The 17,730-nt window shown below is 37.4% G+C and overlaps 1 protein-coding gene across 1 annotated transcript; it reads left to right on the plus strand.

Moving 5' to 3' along the window:
- Positions 1-2,947: 2,947 nt before the first annotated feature.
- ENAM (enamelin) lies at positions 2,948-17,147 on the plus strand. The gene is given in 8 exon segments (XM_061191439.1): positions 2,948-3,001; positions 5,308-5,376; positions 5,498-5,542; positions 5,993-6,034; positions 7,898-8,173; positions 9,188-9,250; positions 10,683-10,733; positions 14,304-17,147. Coding segments are annotated over 8 exon segments (3,444 nt in total).
- The last annotated feature ends 583 nt before the right edge of the window (positions 17,148-17,730 follow it).

Here is a 17,730-nt window from a genome sequence, read left to right on the forward strand (position 1 = left end):
TGAACAGGAAATTAAACAGTTGGTTAATTTGTGGAAGGTTTAAACTCAGGTCTGGCAACTCCAAAGCTCAGCCTCTTTCCACCATAGAAATCAAAAGATTTTTCTGCTCCCAGTGGCTTAAAATCTAGGGTAACAAGAGGATCTTAGGAGAGTGGGGAGGTCACAGACCCTTCAAGGATATACGTTCTCCTTCAGGGGAAAAAAATTGCATCCACACACAAATTCTTACATACAATGGCATAGGTTTACAGAGACCAAATAAGAAGTCTTGTTTTATGGACAAAACGGGAAAAGGGAAACAGAGAAAAAGAGAGAGAGAGAGAGAGAAATTCTAAAAATTTAAAAAGCCAAATAATAAACATATTCAAAAACAGTTGTCATCGTTTGGAGGGAAAAAGTATTTATAAAATAAGTAAAGATAATTGGAGTAAAGGAGGAAAAGTCACAAAGGACTAATTTCAAAATATTCTATGGAGTTAAGCACTTCTTTAGTGTTTTTAATGAAAAAAAGATGCTTGGTTGTTTTCTCAATCTGATCCACCACTACTAAGAGTTCACCCATTCAATAGCTTAGCTATTTTTTTTTTAATATTTATTTATTCATTTTGGCTGTGCAGAGTCTTAGTTGCAGCACACGGGATCTTCGTTGCAGCATGCGGGGTCTTTAGTTGCGGCATGCGAACTCTTAGGTGTGGCATGCATGCAGGATCTAGTTCCCCGACCAGGGATCGAACCCAGGCGCCCTGCATTGAGAGTGTGGAGTCTTACCCACTGGACCACCAGGGAAGTCCCTTAGCTGGGTTTTTAAAACATGGATTATTTCATGACCACTAACCAGCCTTATGGCAGGGGGAACAAGGGTAAACAGAGAAGCGATCAAGTGAGGTTTAGTAGCAACTCCCAATAACCTATATGGCTAAGGCTGATAAAACTCTAGCCTCTATGTGAAGGGTACAGGCAGAAACCAGGGTCATCCAGCATCACGATTCCCATTTCATCTTCGTGAATACACTGTTCCCTCGGTGTCCTACCACTTACAAACAAATATCAGCATACACACAGTATTGTAATTCCTACTCAGTTTCTACAAAATCAGATAAAGACAGTCAGACACTTGGAGCAGATATAACTTTGCACACTTTCTTGGACACATACAGACTTAAAAGATATTTAGAGATTAATTTAAAGTCATCTATTCCAGTGCAATCTTATTCTTTGTGGTACTAAATTCAGGGAGTTTGAGGGCTAAAAAATGCAGTGTTATTTGGCCCAAGAGGAAGGACATGGCACCTCTCATGCCTTGGAAGAACAGCACCTTGTACAACCCCTGGGTGAACTGATGTGCACAGTCACACAAAGTAGGAACCATCTTTTGGCATCAAATTCAAAAATTCTTACTATTTAAATGCCAACATTAAAATAAGCAAATATCACCACTACAAATGGAGCCATAGGGAACAGGAGAATCTAAGTTCAGCAAAGATAACAAAGCTTGCTCTTGTCAATGAAAAGTACAATTGTCCTATTCATTTATTTAGCAGTGAAGTCTTTATTATGGAAAGTCAGATTTCTAAAAACATCCATAACATAATTCCTTCAGCGAATTTCTCAACTCCGATTTTCATGAGGTTGTATTATCATGAATAGCTGAGAGTTCATTTGTCATTTTGCCTTTCTCTTCTACAACTCTGAATCCCCAGTAACTAACCTATATTGACTTCAAAAAGAGCACTATGTCCTGGTAACCTTATGTAATATGAATCAAATCAAGTCACTGAGTTGAATGTTGACATAACATTCCAGTTAATTTTAATTATATATTAAATATATACTAACTAAACATATTAAACTAAATACATATTTTGGCCTGCCTTTTGATCATGGTCAATGCTTCATGACAATAGCATATGGTTAATATTCATTCACCTTTGTTCCCTAAATATCTTTGCATAAACAATGTTTCTATACTTAAAAAACCCCAAATTCATCAAGGAAAGCATCTTCTAAATCTTACTGCTGTAAGCTCATTTTCCTGGACTGTTATTATAATAATAAGAGACTTGATTTGACAGCTCCTATAATAACATATTATAAATTTTACATTGGATGTGTTTTTTTACCTTAAACTCTTGTGATGGCAAAACCATTTTTCTCAAAGCTGATTGGTTGTGCAGGTCTACAACAGTGTTTAAATGTGACCCAAGCTTTCTGACAAGGAGGAGTCTTTTTATTTTAAGCCTTTTTGGTACAGAACATGACATCTTCATGAAGAATTTTTGTTTTATCATTAAGAAATAAATGTGTCTAGCTTCTTGAGATCTCCCTGGCTTTAGCAACTTGTAGTCATTTCCACTGTAGACCATTAAGAATATATTTCAAAGACAGGCTAGCAAAGTTCAAGTAAAAGTTATTTTTTATATGTTGGAGCTTCTAAGTGGCATTGGGTGAGTATTAGAGATTTTCAACATAATTAATATAGTTCCAAATAATGAACTTAATTCATAGATGTTGGTTGACTTCCTGATTGCATTCTTTGATGTTTGTTGATAATCAATTTTTGCACAGTAATCTTCTGATAAAACTTTAAACTTCTTGGTTTAGTTGGTGTATTTATTTTTCTTATAAGCTTTCTTCCAAACTAATTAGATCTCATTTAACACTGGGCTTTTGTACATGTCCCCATTGAGCATTCAAGTTTTGTCAACATTGCACTAAAAGTATCTCAAAATACAGTGCCTGGGCCATTTTCTCTCTGATTTAGCTTCCACCCTACTCTTAAAGCAACAGAAGATTAAGCTTGAAGAGAGTTTGAAGAATCTCTAATAAAGGTAGAGCTGAAGCTTTGCTCTTAGTTTCTTCATTTATTTGTTTCGCTTCTATATTTGAGTTTCTTCTCATGCAAAATCTATACTTTTCTTAAAGGCTTATGAAAATTTTGGTGAAAAAAATGTTGCTGCTGCAGTGCAGGCATGAAGCCTCTTCTCCTAAGCTAGATAACTTGGTGAGTATTTTCATTTATTTTTCCTAATACAAACAGATCACATGTCGAACTAAATATTATCAGAAGTACACTTGAGAGAATAAAACACTATTTAAATATGTCAGAAGAAAAAAGAGCATCTGAGTCCACAGATGGAATATTATAACTAAGAACTTACATAGTCATTGTATTCCATAACAATCATTATAATTAAAAAAAAAAAAAACAGCTAAGCATAGACTTTTATCCAATCATGAACTTTTAGAGATGGAAGGAATCTTTTTTTTTTTTTTTTTTTTTTTTTTTTTTATCCCTTGAGGCCAAAGAGGCAGCGGGGCGGTGGGGGGGTGGGGGGGAAGGGAAATAGGCCTTCCCCTCATCTTTTCTGTTTAATTCCATTCAGACACACCACTTGACCTTTGCACTTTTTTTATTCTTTTTTTTTTTTTTTAATTTTTATTTATTTATTTATTTATGGCTTCGTTGGGTTTTCGTTTCTGTGCGAGGGCTTTCTCTTGTTGCGGCAAGCGGGGGCCACTCATCATCGCGGTGCGCGGGCCTCTCACTATCGCGGCCTCTCTTGTTGCGGAGCACAGGCTCCAGACGCGCAGGCTCAGTAATTGTGGCTCACGGGCCTAGCCGCTCCGCGGCATGTGGGATCTTCCCAGACCAGGGCTCGAACCCGTGTCCCCTGCATTGGCAGGCAGATTCCCAACCACTGCGCCACCAGGGAAGCCCCTGGAAGGAATCTTAAAGTCATCCAACATAATATATTAATTTTATAAAAGAGAAAAAGAGTGACATTTTATATTTTCAAAACAAAAGACCACATCTTCCTATATGAGTGTGTAGCATTATCAAGAATCTCAGTGACTGCTACTATAGAAATTAGATGGATGATTAAGCAAGATAGAAATTAAACATACAAAGGTTCCCCCAAAATCTCAGGCCATAATCTTAGAAAGTAGATTTAGGAAAGCATTCACCAGTATTCTCCTTATTAACTTCCTTGTGTTGTTGTAGCCTATACTAAGCACACTAGTTTCAGTTATTTTTAATTCTCTACAATGCTATGATTATGAAAATCTTTAATTGGTAGGAAAGGCATTTACATATTACTGCTTCCTTTGTTTAATTACACTCTCCCAATTTCTCTGATATATAAAAGGTAACTCATTAAACCTACAGTTTAAGAAAATGATGAAGTGTCCTCTAGTTATATTGCTTCTGTGGAAAGCAAGTAGAAGGGTGAGCATTGGCTCAAATCACTACTAGGTGCATTTCATGCCCAGAAAATGAAAGAAGAAACAAAAGGAATGAGCAAATACTGGTGTCTATATTCTGGTTACTATGCTAGGAATTGTCTTGCATCTGATAAACGATGAAAATATATCATTCTGATTAAAACCTTTATTTTTGTCTATTATATATACAAGTGGAAGAGTTTTCTTAAGGGGTTACCCAAGTAAATGCTTTAGAAGAAACCTTGTTCAAAGACATAAATACAAGTATTAATTATACAAGCCTTGCATAATTAACTAGAGTGGGACAAATAAAATCCATGAAAACAATCTCCGAACTTCATATGTGTCTATAGTTTCTATCTTTTCCTCTATGTTAAATCAAAGTGTCTAACAAAGAGATAAATTTATAGTTTTTCTTATTTTTTCCCATTTCTTTTACCAGACCTTGAGTAGAAGTGATTTGTTAAAAGATTAAATAATAACAATAACAATAATAATAATAGAAACAACAATAGCGGAAAGAAGAAAAGCATAGATTCTAAAATATTCCAGTGTATATAACAAGCCTTTTTATAATGGAATGTAGTCTATAGCACCTTAGAAAGTAGCTCAAAGTACTGATTTTGGATTGTCCCATCACTGGGACTGAGATTATCCTGAACAGTGAATATAGTTAGACACTACTATGACTTTCTAAACCAGCCTAGCAACTAGAAATTCAAAATCACCAATATTCATATTTTTCAAGATAAACTCCTAATTTCTAATTTTCACATTCCAGTGCTATGAGCCATCTTTTCAAGCATCAATGTTTTCTGTCTGTCTCTCTCTTTCTCTCTCTCTCTCCCTCTCTTACTTTTATCTTTCCTTTTTAACTGACCCTTTTGGCAGCTTAGAAAAGTACCAGGTAATAACTATCTAATAGTTTCTAAATGTAAAATAAACATGGCAGCAGAGGTCCCTTTCACTGTGTATATCAGTGTTCTCCTTGACAGGCAGGTGGGCTAGTGCCTGGATAAGCACCAAGTGCCCCCAGCAGAATTATTTCATAGTTCAAAAATAAAATCCAGTTTTGTATTCCACGTACCAAGTGGAAAAATGAAGATTCTCCTCGTCTTTCTAGGTCTGCTTGGTTATTCCATTGCTATGCCAGTGAGTATTAAAAAAATTTAGGACTTTTCTTTATGTTATATTGTTGCATAGCTTGGGGACAATTCCTGGGCTTACTTCAATTGATGTTCTGAATTTGTCACAAATATTCTCTCACTTCCAGATGCAAATGCCCTGAATCCCTGGATTTAGCAGTAAAAGTGAGGAGGTATGTATGTTCAGTCTCAGGAGAGACATTTTCCAGAGCCCTGTCCTGAGAGTTCATTTAAAAAGAAGAATATTAGGGAGTTCCCTGGTTGCCTAGTGGTTAGGATTCTGGGCTTTTAATGCCAGGCCCAGATTCAGTCCCTAGTCAGGGAACTGAGATTCCATAAGCTGCAAGGTGCCGCCAAAAAATAAAAAATAAAAAGGAGAATACTGGAAAACTTTCTGATATATAAAATTTCTTATGAAAGAGGCAGAGAGACTCTGCCTCTTAAACTCTCAAATCATAGTGCCATAGGAGGTTTTTAAATTTCATTACTTATTTTAAATTCATGCATAACTAGTAAAAGACATTATTACTGTTATATCTAAAAATCAGAAACTTATTTCTTGTGATTTTATTGAATAAAAAATTTTCACTTTGTGCCACATAAATGGATTCCTTTTGTCACAGATGATGCGCTATGGTCACTTCAACCTTATGAACTCCCCACCTGTAAGTTCCGCTTTATATTATTTCTAATGATTTCTTGTTTATATACAGATAGTTATAAGGTTTGTCTTAGCTAATAAAGACACCAATCATTATTCACATGTTTTAATTAACCATTATAAGAGTTTCAAGGAAAAAAAAATTATTTCACCTATCCCCTTACACCAAATTTTCTTCTTATTCATTAATATTGTACTTTCATGTAGATAAAAAGCGTTTATTAATTATACTGCTTCTTTATATCTGAGAGAAATTTGTTCTGGGAAAAGACTACACAAGATATGTTTACAAATAATGAGAACAAAAAAATAGCATAAGTAAATACTGGGAGGAGGATAAAGTTTTATTTGGATTATCTTGAAAGATAACACTAAAATTATGAAATAAGTTTTTGTCTAATTTTTAAAATTTAGCTTATACTTCCCACTATGTGCTAACTCTTAGAACTAACTAATATTGAACATATTATCAGTTGAATCTTCTGGCATAATTTTTCTGAAAAAATTGTATGATAGTACAATAATACTATATGTTACTTTTGACTTTTGTAACATGATCATGAGACCCATTGGGGGGAAAAATCAAGGACTTCATCAATTTTCCCTTAATCTTTTTCATTCAAGTCATTCTCTTTTAAAGCCCCTCACCTAAAATCATCATCATTGTCAATTTTCTCATCTTTATCTTTTGATAGGCCCAACTTTTCAAACTCTCATTCTCAGTTTTAGCAAACTTGCCAGTGATTTGAAATTTTTACCAACTTAATTGTCATGAAATCCTACATTTTAATGCAAGATTTGCAATTTCACCTTCCATCAATCCACATGGCATTTGCACTGTATTGTGTGTGTATCATCCATAGACAGTGAGAGACTGATTAATGAAGCCTGGAGACAGAGACTGGTGTTAAGTCAGAGAGGGAATGTTTGAATGGGAACTACTGTTGTAAGAGGTCAATTCATACATTAGCATTTTCAGATTATAACTACTTTTGCTTCCCTGCCAACCTTGTAATTGTGGAGATTTTCATAATGAAAACGGAATTAATGAGGATTCACCTGTAATCAAGAAGCATAGGCCCCATATAAGGATATTTACACACATAAAACTTTTACTCTTCTTTTTTTTTTTTTTTTTTAACACTCTCACTTCCTGAGAGGCCCGCACACCGCGATGAAGAGTGGCCCCTGCTCGCCGCAACTAGAGAAAGCCCTCGCACAGAAACGAAGACCCAACACAGCCAAAAATAAATAAATTAATTAATTTAAAAAAAAAAAAAAAAAAAAACACTCTCACTTCCTTTGTCTTCTTTTTGCTCTTTCTCCTCTTCATCCAGCCTGTAACAAGTCACAGGAATTTTGAACTTGATATCAACTCCTCTGTAACTTGACTTGTACACTCCTTACCTGAGTCAGGGCTTCAGAGTTAGAAAATTATAAGCTGAATTCTTTAACTGAAATTTCTCACCTCAGCCTTTTGCTTTGTTTCATTGGTTTTCTGAAAGACTGAAATTCATTTCTGTAAGAAAACATGTAAAGAAATGCTAGCTAGGGGGGTGAGAGGGAGGTCCAAGAGGGAGGGGATATACATATACTTATAGCTGATTCACTTCATTGTACAGTGGAAACTAACACAACATTGTAGAGCAACTATACTCCAATTAAAAAAAAATAACAAAAATAAAAAGTATAAGAGAGCATTAAAAAAAAAAAATGCTAGCTAATGAGCTTGAAGCTTCCATTGTTGACTTAAGCTTCATAGGCTTTTTAAGATCCTGGACTGAGTTTTAGAGACTGACAGAAGAGGGTGGGGAGAGCTGGAGTACCAGCCCTCATGTGATTTTACTGTTATTTACTACCCTTGCAGATGGCACACCTGGGTCCCTTGTATGGAAATGGTATGCAGCTCCCTCAGCTCTTCCTGCCGTACCAGATGCCCATGTGGTCTCAGCCACCACCCAACAAGAAGCGCCCACAGAAACCCTCATCTCCCTCAGCATCCAAACACCAGAGCAAGACTGATCAAGCCCCAGAGACCCAGAAACCCAACCAGCCTCAACTAAAGCAGCCCCTACCGGAGCATCCTTTAAAGCAGCCATCACCCACCCCAACTCAGCCCCAAGAGGAAACCCAGACACCTCAGGTGAGGCTTGCCCAGCAAAATTCCAAACCAGAGTCATAAATGGCCTCAGAGGGCTTGGGAGGGCCATGCCACCCCCACAAACACACTTCCTCCAATGCTCCTCAACACGGATACCGCTATGTACAAAACAGAATCATTAGTTTGGACACTTTCTTCCAAGGTGATGCTGTCACCACCTATCCAAAACTGCCTGGCGAGTCTATTCTAGCCTTCATTTAATGAAAAATTACCCAAATACTGTTGAGAAGCTCCTTTTAAAATACAGAGGCAACAGGGTATAAACATGAGCACCAATAGAAAAGTCAGGGAACAGAGATTCGAATTCTACCCCGGCCTTTATTAGTTGTATGATCTTGAGCAAGTCACTTTGCCTTTCTAGGCTCCAGGTTCATCATGAGTAAATGGAATGTTCTCTAAGTCCCTTCCAGATCTACGCTTCGATGATCTAAAATATTGCTCTGAAAGTTAACACTGCTTCCAGGGCTTCAGGATAGCATAAATGTAGTCCTGACTTAAAGCAAGAAGATAGGCAGATGGTTTCTCAAGATCTCATCCATCATGGAGCTTCTAAAATGTTGTCTTAAGTCGATTAGCCTTCATTATCAGACCTATTATAGCTGTAGAGAATACAAATTTGAATGAAAAGACACTCCTGGCTTTGAATCCTGGCTTCAATCATTTACCAGCTCTGAGATTTGGGGCAAGTGACTCAATTTCTCTGAACCTCAGAATCTTAAGTGAAATGAGAATAATAATAGCACATATCTTCTACGGTTATGTGAGGATTAAATGAGCTTACTAGTATAAAATTCTCAGCACATTACCTAGAACATAAGTGCTCAATAATACTAATTGTTATTATTATTATTATCATCTCTGCCCTTAAAAAATTCAGTTTAATGCAAAGGAAGATGTAGACTTCCAAGTTCCAAATAATTGTCTTTAATAAGTTTGTTTCATTTTTCATTTACTCTTCTCATTTCCACATCACTCTGATTCTTTTGTTCTTTCTAGGCATTCCCACCATTCGGCAATGGGCTATTTCCCTATCAACAGCCACCATGGCATGTTCCACTTGTGAGTTCTTTTCCCTTAAACTAGAATTGAAAAATAATATTAGCATGTTGTATCTCTAATTTGAGTTCATACATTCTAAATGGAATGCCATATGCCAATCAGTAGAGAATATGAAACAAAATCATCACATCAGTAATCATGTAGGAAAAAAATAATTTTTTAAATGGATTTTTTACTCAAATTGGTGAAATGAACACAGCCTAAATCATCCAACACTACTACTAACTTAGATAATGAATTAATTTCAAAAGGTTGTGCTCCTTCACTACTATTCCTCACCCAAGAGATGAGAAAACACAAAGATTATCCTCATTTAATGTAATGGGGAAATTGGGACAAAATGGAGTCTGAAAACCATGATTAGACTAAGATCTGTCCATAATATCTTATTATTTCGAGACAAAGATATTTCATTGTAAAGAATCTTGCAAAATAATAATTACAGGAATCCTTTAAAGGTTAAAATCATTAAAATAAAACATAATGTTGAAATTGCATGACAAGCATTTAAAATATGAATCACAAAATAAACTAATTGAACTAAAGAAATATTAATGGTCAGTTGCAGTTAAACTAACAAAAACAACAACAATAAATATCTGATGACTCTTCATTTAGCTATGGCATTAGTTTTTCTTGTCTACAACTCTATAACCAAGAAGGCTTCTTATAACCAAGGAACAATTCATTTCAAGCAGTAAAAGTTTCTTATTTCTTTTTCCCTATAAGAGTGACATCCTTTTTACTGGCAATACTGAACTAAGAAAATGAAGGCAGTACCAGGTGAAGATTTAAAAAGGAGATGAACATGATTCTCTTGCTGAAATATCTATTAATCTCATCTATGTAGAACTTCTGTGGGAGCTGAATTGCTTTTTGAAACCCTCCCACTATGCTTTTCTCAACCCTCCCATGAGCAGAAACCCAACCTCCTAGTTTGATTAAGAAAATAAACCTTGGTTTTGACTATAAAAATATTTTAGTAATAATCCAGGAAGGATTGTCAGTTTGTCACCTTAAATGTAAACATTCAAAAAATAACATCATTATTTAATCTCAATTATTAGATATTCTAATATAGATGTTTGGATCCTAATAGCACTCAAATCTGTGTGTGTGTGTGTGTGTGTGTGCACGCACGCGTGTGTGTACTGGTGATGGAGCAGGACAACTGCCAGGAGATGCAGCCACACATGGTATTTTGCGTAAGATAACCTGGGATCCAGCTGAAGGCTCTGTATTTACCAGAATTCACTGATGGTTATGTCATAATTATTAATAGCTAGATTTTAAGAGCTAATGACTCAGAAGCTAAAAGCCATCAACAGTGCTAATGCTGACTTGAACTATTTTTTAAAATCTTGAGTTTTACAATCAAACGGCAGCATAGAAAGTGGTTTTCTCTGTGTTCATTGTGTTTTTCACCTTTCAGAGGGTACCATCAGGTTATGGACGTCCACCAGTCAGCAGTGAAGAAGGTGGGGTAAGTACAAGCAAAGCTACATTCCTCATTAGGAATTACAATCTGAAAGTCTCTGCTTTTTTTTATCCCTATCTAATAAGAAAGTTAAAATCCAACACATGAACCTGTAGCTCAAGCACCTGTGATTTTTAAAAAGTGAAACAAACCAAGCAAGTAATCTAAAATAAAATAAATGTGATATATCATTTCTCCTCTACATGTATAGAAATCAACCTCTCTCTCTCTCTCTCTCTCTCTCTCTCTCTCAGAAGACTAACTTACTAACCTTTGCTCAAGGTTGATGCTGGACTCTAAACAGTGATGGAACAACTAGTCAACAAGAATGAAGTAAATCTATCTCAGAATGTTATCCCCAGAAGGGAATTAAGTAATCATCTAATGACCTCATTGTACAAATAAATTGAAGCCAAGAGAAGCTAAATTACTATTCAGTTTTACCTACTGAGTTAGAGGATAAACTGGACCCAGAATCCAAGTGTTCTGATAACCTATCCAATGGCTTTTTTAGTACACCACACTAGGAGAGGGGCCAAATGCAGTGATACACTATTTAAATATTCTAGCAATGTGTCATCAAAAAAAGCCATTGTAGTGATTTTGGCACAGTACCCCACCCTTGGAGTGTACTTCCTCTTTTTCCCTAAATATGTGATATGTCCTCAGTGAAATGTGGAAACCTGATAGTTCTAGGGGGAGGGGCTGACGGGCGGGTAGTTAAAATAATGACATTGAAAATTCCTATTCAGTAATAGCATAAGGTGCTTTCAGATATATCATTGTGAAATAATCCCAAATGATTATTCAGATAAATGTATGCAACCTGGAAATGGGCACTTCAATTTTTTTTTTAATTTTTATTGTGGTATAGTTGGTTTACAATGTTGTGTTAGTTTCAGGTGTAGAGCAAAGTGAATCTGTTATATATATGCATATATCCACTCTTTTTTAGGTTCTTTTCCCATGTAGGCCATTACAGAGTATTGAGTAGAGTTCCCTGTGCTATACAGTATGTCTTTATTAGTTATCTGTTTTATATATAGTAGTGTGTATATGTCAATCCCAGTCTTCCAATTTATCCCTCCTCCCCCTTACCCCCTGGTAACCATAAGTTTATTTTCTACATCTGTGACTCTATTTCTGTTTTGTAGATAAGTTCATTTGTACCCTTTTTTATTAGATTCCACATATAAGCGGTATCACATGATATTTGTCTTTCTCTGACTGACTTCACTCAGTATGACAATCTCTAGGTCCATCCATGTTGCTGCAAATGGCATTATTTCATTCTTTTGGACATTTAGATTGCTTCCATGTCCTGGCTATTGTAAATATGGGCACTTCAAATTTTTACAAACATTTCATGAGAGAGTGAAAGAGGATGACCCAGGCAATTAGCATAGGTATTAACAAATCTGCATTCCACCTCTCGGGGACACTGCCTGATTTCCTGCATGCTGTCCGAGACATATCCTCACCCATCCGTCTCTTCATCTCTATCCACAGTAGGGATAAAAATACTTTTTCTTTAGATTGTATTTTTTTTAAAAGAAAAACTAAATGAACTAAATGTCACATGTGTGTCTAACGAACATACTAACTGACACTGCTCATGATGACTGCATCATTCATTAAACAAACATTTATTAAGCACTTCCCACTGTGCAAGGTACTGGGGAAAACAAAGATGAGAAGAATGTGTTCACTCAAAAACTTCACATGGGAAAGTCAAGTGGGAGAATCCCAGAAAAATAAGCAACTGAAATTCAGTGGGATAACTGTTAAAGCAGAAGCCTATACTGCTGTGGACACCTGAGAGTAGAGCCTAATTCTGCCCAAGAAAACCAGGACAGAGAAGGGAGCATTCAAGCTGAGTCCTGAAGATGAATCAAGTTCTCCAGGAGGGATAAATGTATAGGCAAAGAGAAAGTTCAATCTGAAGAAGCCATGTGCAAAGGCACTGAAACATAGAGTACTCAGAGAACTAAAAGTAGTTGTTTTTTAATTATTATTTATTATAGTAAGAACACTTAACATGAGATCTACCCTCCCAACAAATGCTGAAGTATACAAGACAATATTGTTGCCTATAGGTACAATGTTCTACAGCAGATCTTATTCATCTTGCTTAACTGAACCGTTAAGCCCGTTGATTAGCAACTCCCCATTTCCCCCTCCCCCTAGCCCCTGGCAATCACCATTCTACTCTTTGATCCTATGAATTTGACTGTTTTAGATACCTCATAAAATGGAATCATGCAGCATTCATCTTTCTGTGACTGGCTTACTTCACTTACCAAAACGTCCTCAAGGTTCATCTATGTTGGTGCATATTGCAGAGTTTCCTTCTTTTTTAAGGTCATTGTGAATAGTGCTGCAAGTAGTGTGATTTACAACCGCATAAAGTACAAGGGGGAGGAAGTGAGGCTGGATATAATTGTTATGGGCCAGATGATTATTTAAAATAATAATAATTATTGTTATTATCTTTATTAATATTATATATTATTATTATCAGGCACTTAGTAAGTACCAGGCACTGAGCTTTATATATGTTACCTCACTTGATCCTCATGATAACCTATGAGGTAGATATTATTTTATTATCTCCATTTTACAAATGAATAAACTGAGGTTAGCCCAGAGTCATACTATTAGTACTGGTGGAATAGGGATTTTAACCCATATTTGTCTAGAGCTCCACTCTTTGGCACCATGCTTTGTATGTTATGCTCTGGGTTTAGAGTTTGTCCTGTAAGGTAAAGGCAACTTTACTTAATATTTAAGGAGGAAAGTGACAGAACTTTCCCACACACCCACTCCCAACCTCCACTACTCTGATGGCAATGGAGAGGCAGGATTATAGGAAAGTAAAATTATATCCAGAGTAACCAGTAAGAAAACTGTTGCAACAGTTCAGGGGTATTGGGGATAAAGGAGGAGGGGACAAAGATGAAAGTTTAGATTTTATAAGATTTGGTCATTAATTATCTGGGGGAAATAAAGGAGAGAGTGGAAACTTGGGAAACTGGGTAGATAGTGGTGAATTCTGCTTAGATATAGAATATTAGAGAATGAGGTTTTGGGTAAAATGAGTCCAGTCTGGGTACATTCAATTGGAGATACTCATAAACTCTTTAGTGTAGCAGCCTTGCTGTCTCAACCTCAGGAGAGAATCATGTGCCAGAGTTATGGTTTTAGGAGTCACTGGCATGTATCTGTATTGAAAGAACTGGACTGCAATAGATTGATCAAAGCAGGTGTGCAAAATGAGAACAAAAGAATAAGGTGGATAGAGGATGGAATCCTAAAAAAAAAACAAAAAGAACTTAGATTTAGAATCCAGGCCTAGGAAGAGAAAACTGAAAAGTAATGGTCAGAGAGTAAGAGTACCAGAAGGAAGAAGGGTCATGGAAACCAAGGAGGAATCAAATTTCAAGAAAGGAAGCGTAGCCAACGGTGATTTAAAAATTATGTGGCCAATAACATTTTTACTATCACTTTTAAAAATTCCAAGCAGCACCATGGTGGGAAACAAAGAGTAATTATCAATTTCCATCTTCTTCCCTACAGAATCCTTACTTTGGATATTTTGGATATCATGGATTTGGGGGCCGTCCTCCTTATTATTCAGAAGAGATGTTTGAACAAGATTTTGAAAAACCAAAAGAAAAAGATCCTCCTAAAACAGAGAGTCCAGCCACCGATCCTTCGGCTAATTCAACAGTTCCTGAAACTAATTCTACCCAGTCAAATGCACCCAATCCCAGAGGGAGTCAGGGTGGAAATGACACCAGCCCAACAGGAAACAGTGTCCAGGGGTCTAACACTGTGAGCAATCCTACAGCTCAAAACAGCCCTGCAGTAAATGTTTCAGGCCAGGGAGTTCCAAGAAGTCAAACCCTACGGGGACCAAGTCAGACAAATATTCATGAAAATTATCCAAATCCTAACATCCAAAGTTTTCCTGCAGGAAGACAATGGCGACCTACTGGCACCATTATGGGGCACAGACGTAATGGGCCTTTTTACGGAAATCAACAAATTCAAAGGGGTCCCTGGTGGAACTCCTTTGCTTTGGAAGGCAAACAAGCAGTTCGTCTAGGATATCCAATATATCGCAGAGCTTATGCTTCCACTGCAAGAAGCAATTCTCCCAATTATGCAGGAAATCCAGCAAATTTCAGAAGAAAGCCTGAAGGGCCAAATAAACACCCTGTGGGAACCAATGTTGCTCCTCTGGGTCCCAAACATGGTACTGTTGGCCACAATGAAAACATCCAAAATCCAAGAGAGAAGCCAATAAGTCAAAAAGAAAGAATAGTCATTCCTACAAGGGATCCAAATGGCCCCTGGAGAAACTCTCAAGACTATGGAGTTAATAAATCAAACTGTAAACTGCCTCACCCTGAGCATGACATGCTAGTCCCAAATTTTAATTCTATTGGTCAACGTGAAAACTCTTATTACCTGAGAGGAGATTCCAGAAGAGCTCCAAATTCTAATGGACAAACCCAAAGCCAGAATTTGCCCAAAGGGATTATTTTAGAGCCAAGAAGAATTCCATATGAATCAGAAATTAATCAGCCAGAATTAAAGCACAGTATATATCAGCCTGTGTACCCTGAGGGATTCCCTTCCCCTGCAAGGGAACATTTTCCTGCTGGAAGAAATACTTGGAACCAACAAGAAATCTCTCCACCTTTTAAGGAAGATCCTGGAAGGCATGAAGAACACTTACCTCATCCTTCCCATGGCTCTGGAGGACGTGTTTACTACCCTGACTATAACCCCTATGATCCCAGGGAAAACTCACCATACCTTAGAAATAATACATGGGCTGAAAGAGATGTTTCTCCCAATACAATGAGGCAACCTGAAAATCCACACTATCCCATGAATACTCCAGACCCAAAAAAGACAATCCCTTATAATGAAGAAGACCCAATAGATCCAACTGGAGATGAATCATTCCCAGGACAAAGTAGATGGGGTGTGGCGGAGTCAAGCTTTAAAGGAGACCCAACAGTTAGGCACTATGAAAGCGAGCAATATACCTCAAATCAACCAAAGGGATACCTTCCCTATTCCTTAGACAATCCATCAAAACCCAGGGAGGATTTCCCTTATGGTGAATTTTACCCCTGGAGCCCAGATGAGAATTTCCCATCATATAATACAGCTCCCACTGAACCATGGCCGGTGGAGAGCAGGGGCTATTATGCTAATAATGCCGTTGGACAAGAAGAAAGCACTATGTTTCCTTCTTGGAACTCCTGGGACCACAGGATTCAAGCCCAAGAGCAGAAAGAAAGAAGGCCATATTTTAACAGAAATTTCTGGGATCAGCCAACAAATTTACACAGAGCCCCTGCTAGTTCACCATACCAGAAGGAGAACAAGCCTTATTCCAGTAACTCCCCAGCTGGGCTTCAGAAAAATCCAATATGGCATGAAGGTGAGAATTTGAATTATGGCATGTAGATCACTAGGTTAAATTCACCAGAGAGAGAACATTTGGCTTTCCCAGACTTAATTCCTCCAAGTTACCCAGCAGGTCAAAAAGGAGCACATTTATTTCACCTAAGCCAGAGAGGCCCTTGCTGTGCTGGTGGCTCCACAGGGCCCAAGGACAATCCACTTGCTCTACAAGACTACACTCCATCTTTTGGTCTTGCACCAGGGGAGAACCAAGACACCAGCCCTGTGTATACAGAAGACAGTCATACTAAGCATGCAAGACATACTATCTCCCTGACAAGCATCCTACCTGGCCAAAGAAACAGCTCATAAAAAAGACTGCCTGGAGAAAGTCAAAACCCAAGTCCTTTCAGAGATGACGTGTCCACTCTGAAGAGGAACACACCATGTTCTATAAATCAGTTGGGCCAAAGGGGAATTATGCCATTTCCCGAAACCAGTTCCCTTCAATCAAAGAATACACCTTGCCTCAAAAGTGATCTTGGAGGAGAAGGAAACATTTTGGAACAAATATTTGAAGGCAACCCTCTCAATGAAAGAACTGTTGATCTTACTCCTGAGCAGCTTGTTATTGGTATACGTGACGAAGGTCCCAAGCCAGAAGGAATTCCAAGTGAAGTGCAAAGAAATGAGGGTGAAAGGCAGCAGAGACCATCTAGCATCCTTCAGTTACCATGTTTTGGCTCCAAATTAACAAAGTATCACACCGCCAGCACTGGAACTCCATCTAGCTTTGGAAGGCAAGGCTCATTTGATGGGGATCCAATTACGTCTACTGAAATTCCTAACTCATTGGCTGAGTTAGCTACCAGGGCACAGTTTCAGAATATAAATGTAGACCCACTTAATGCAGATGAACACACTCTATTTGATTCTCTTCAAGTAGGGACCAATCCACAGGACCAGGTGCAAGACTGCTTACTACTTCAGGCCTAGGTATTATCTCAATCAAGCATTCTTTGGGGAAGGAAAATACCTGCTATTCTACAGTGGTTTCCAGACATTCTTCCCCCAAGACTTGATAAGTATCTCACCCTCTTGGCGATCCTTAAGTTTTTCCCCATTCCAGCAATAGGAGGTTGGGGCTCTGGGAGTTGCTAGATCTAGTATTGTCACCAATTAGCACAGACTTAAAAAAAAAAAAAAAAAACAGGAAGGCTATGACCACCACTGCCTTGAAACTTGGAAGCCACTTGTCTGGATTAGTTTCCCCGTTGCTTGCCGATTCTTCCTTTTTCTTTCAAGGTTCCATACTTGCAAAATTGTCTGGTTTTGCAAGACAGAAAAGCAGATGAACTTTCCATTTTATGTATGGAGATCTATACATCAATATAACCCTAATGCGCTGTACTTTTTTTTTTTCTCGTGTTGGTCTTTGTCAGGTTTTTTTTTTTTTCCTGGTTAATATTCTCTTTTGGAATTTTTTCTTCTACTACCTCTTTCTTTACCTTTATCATTTCCTTTTCCTATCATTTCCTTTATCTTCCTTCCTTTTCTTTCTTTCAACCATTCTATGTTT

This window comes from Eubalaena glacialis, chromosome 5 (genome assembly GCF_028564815.1).
Source record: "Eubalaena glacialis isolate mEubGla1 chromosome 5, mEubGla1.1.hap2.+ XY, whole genome shotgun sequence".
Classification (NCBI taxonomy): domain Eukaryota; kingdom Metazoa; phylum Chordata; class Mammalia; order Artiodactyla; family Balaenidae; genus Eubalaena; species Eubalaena glacialis.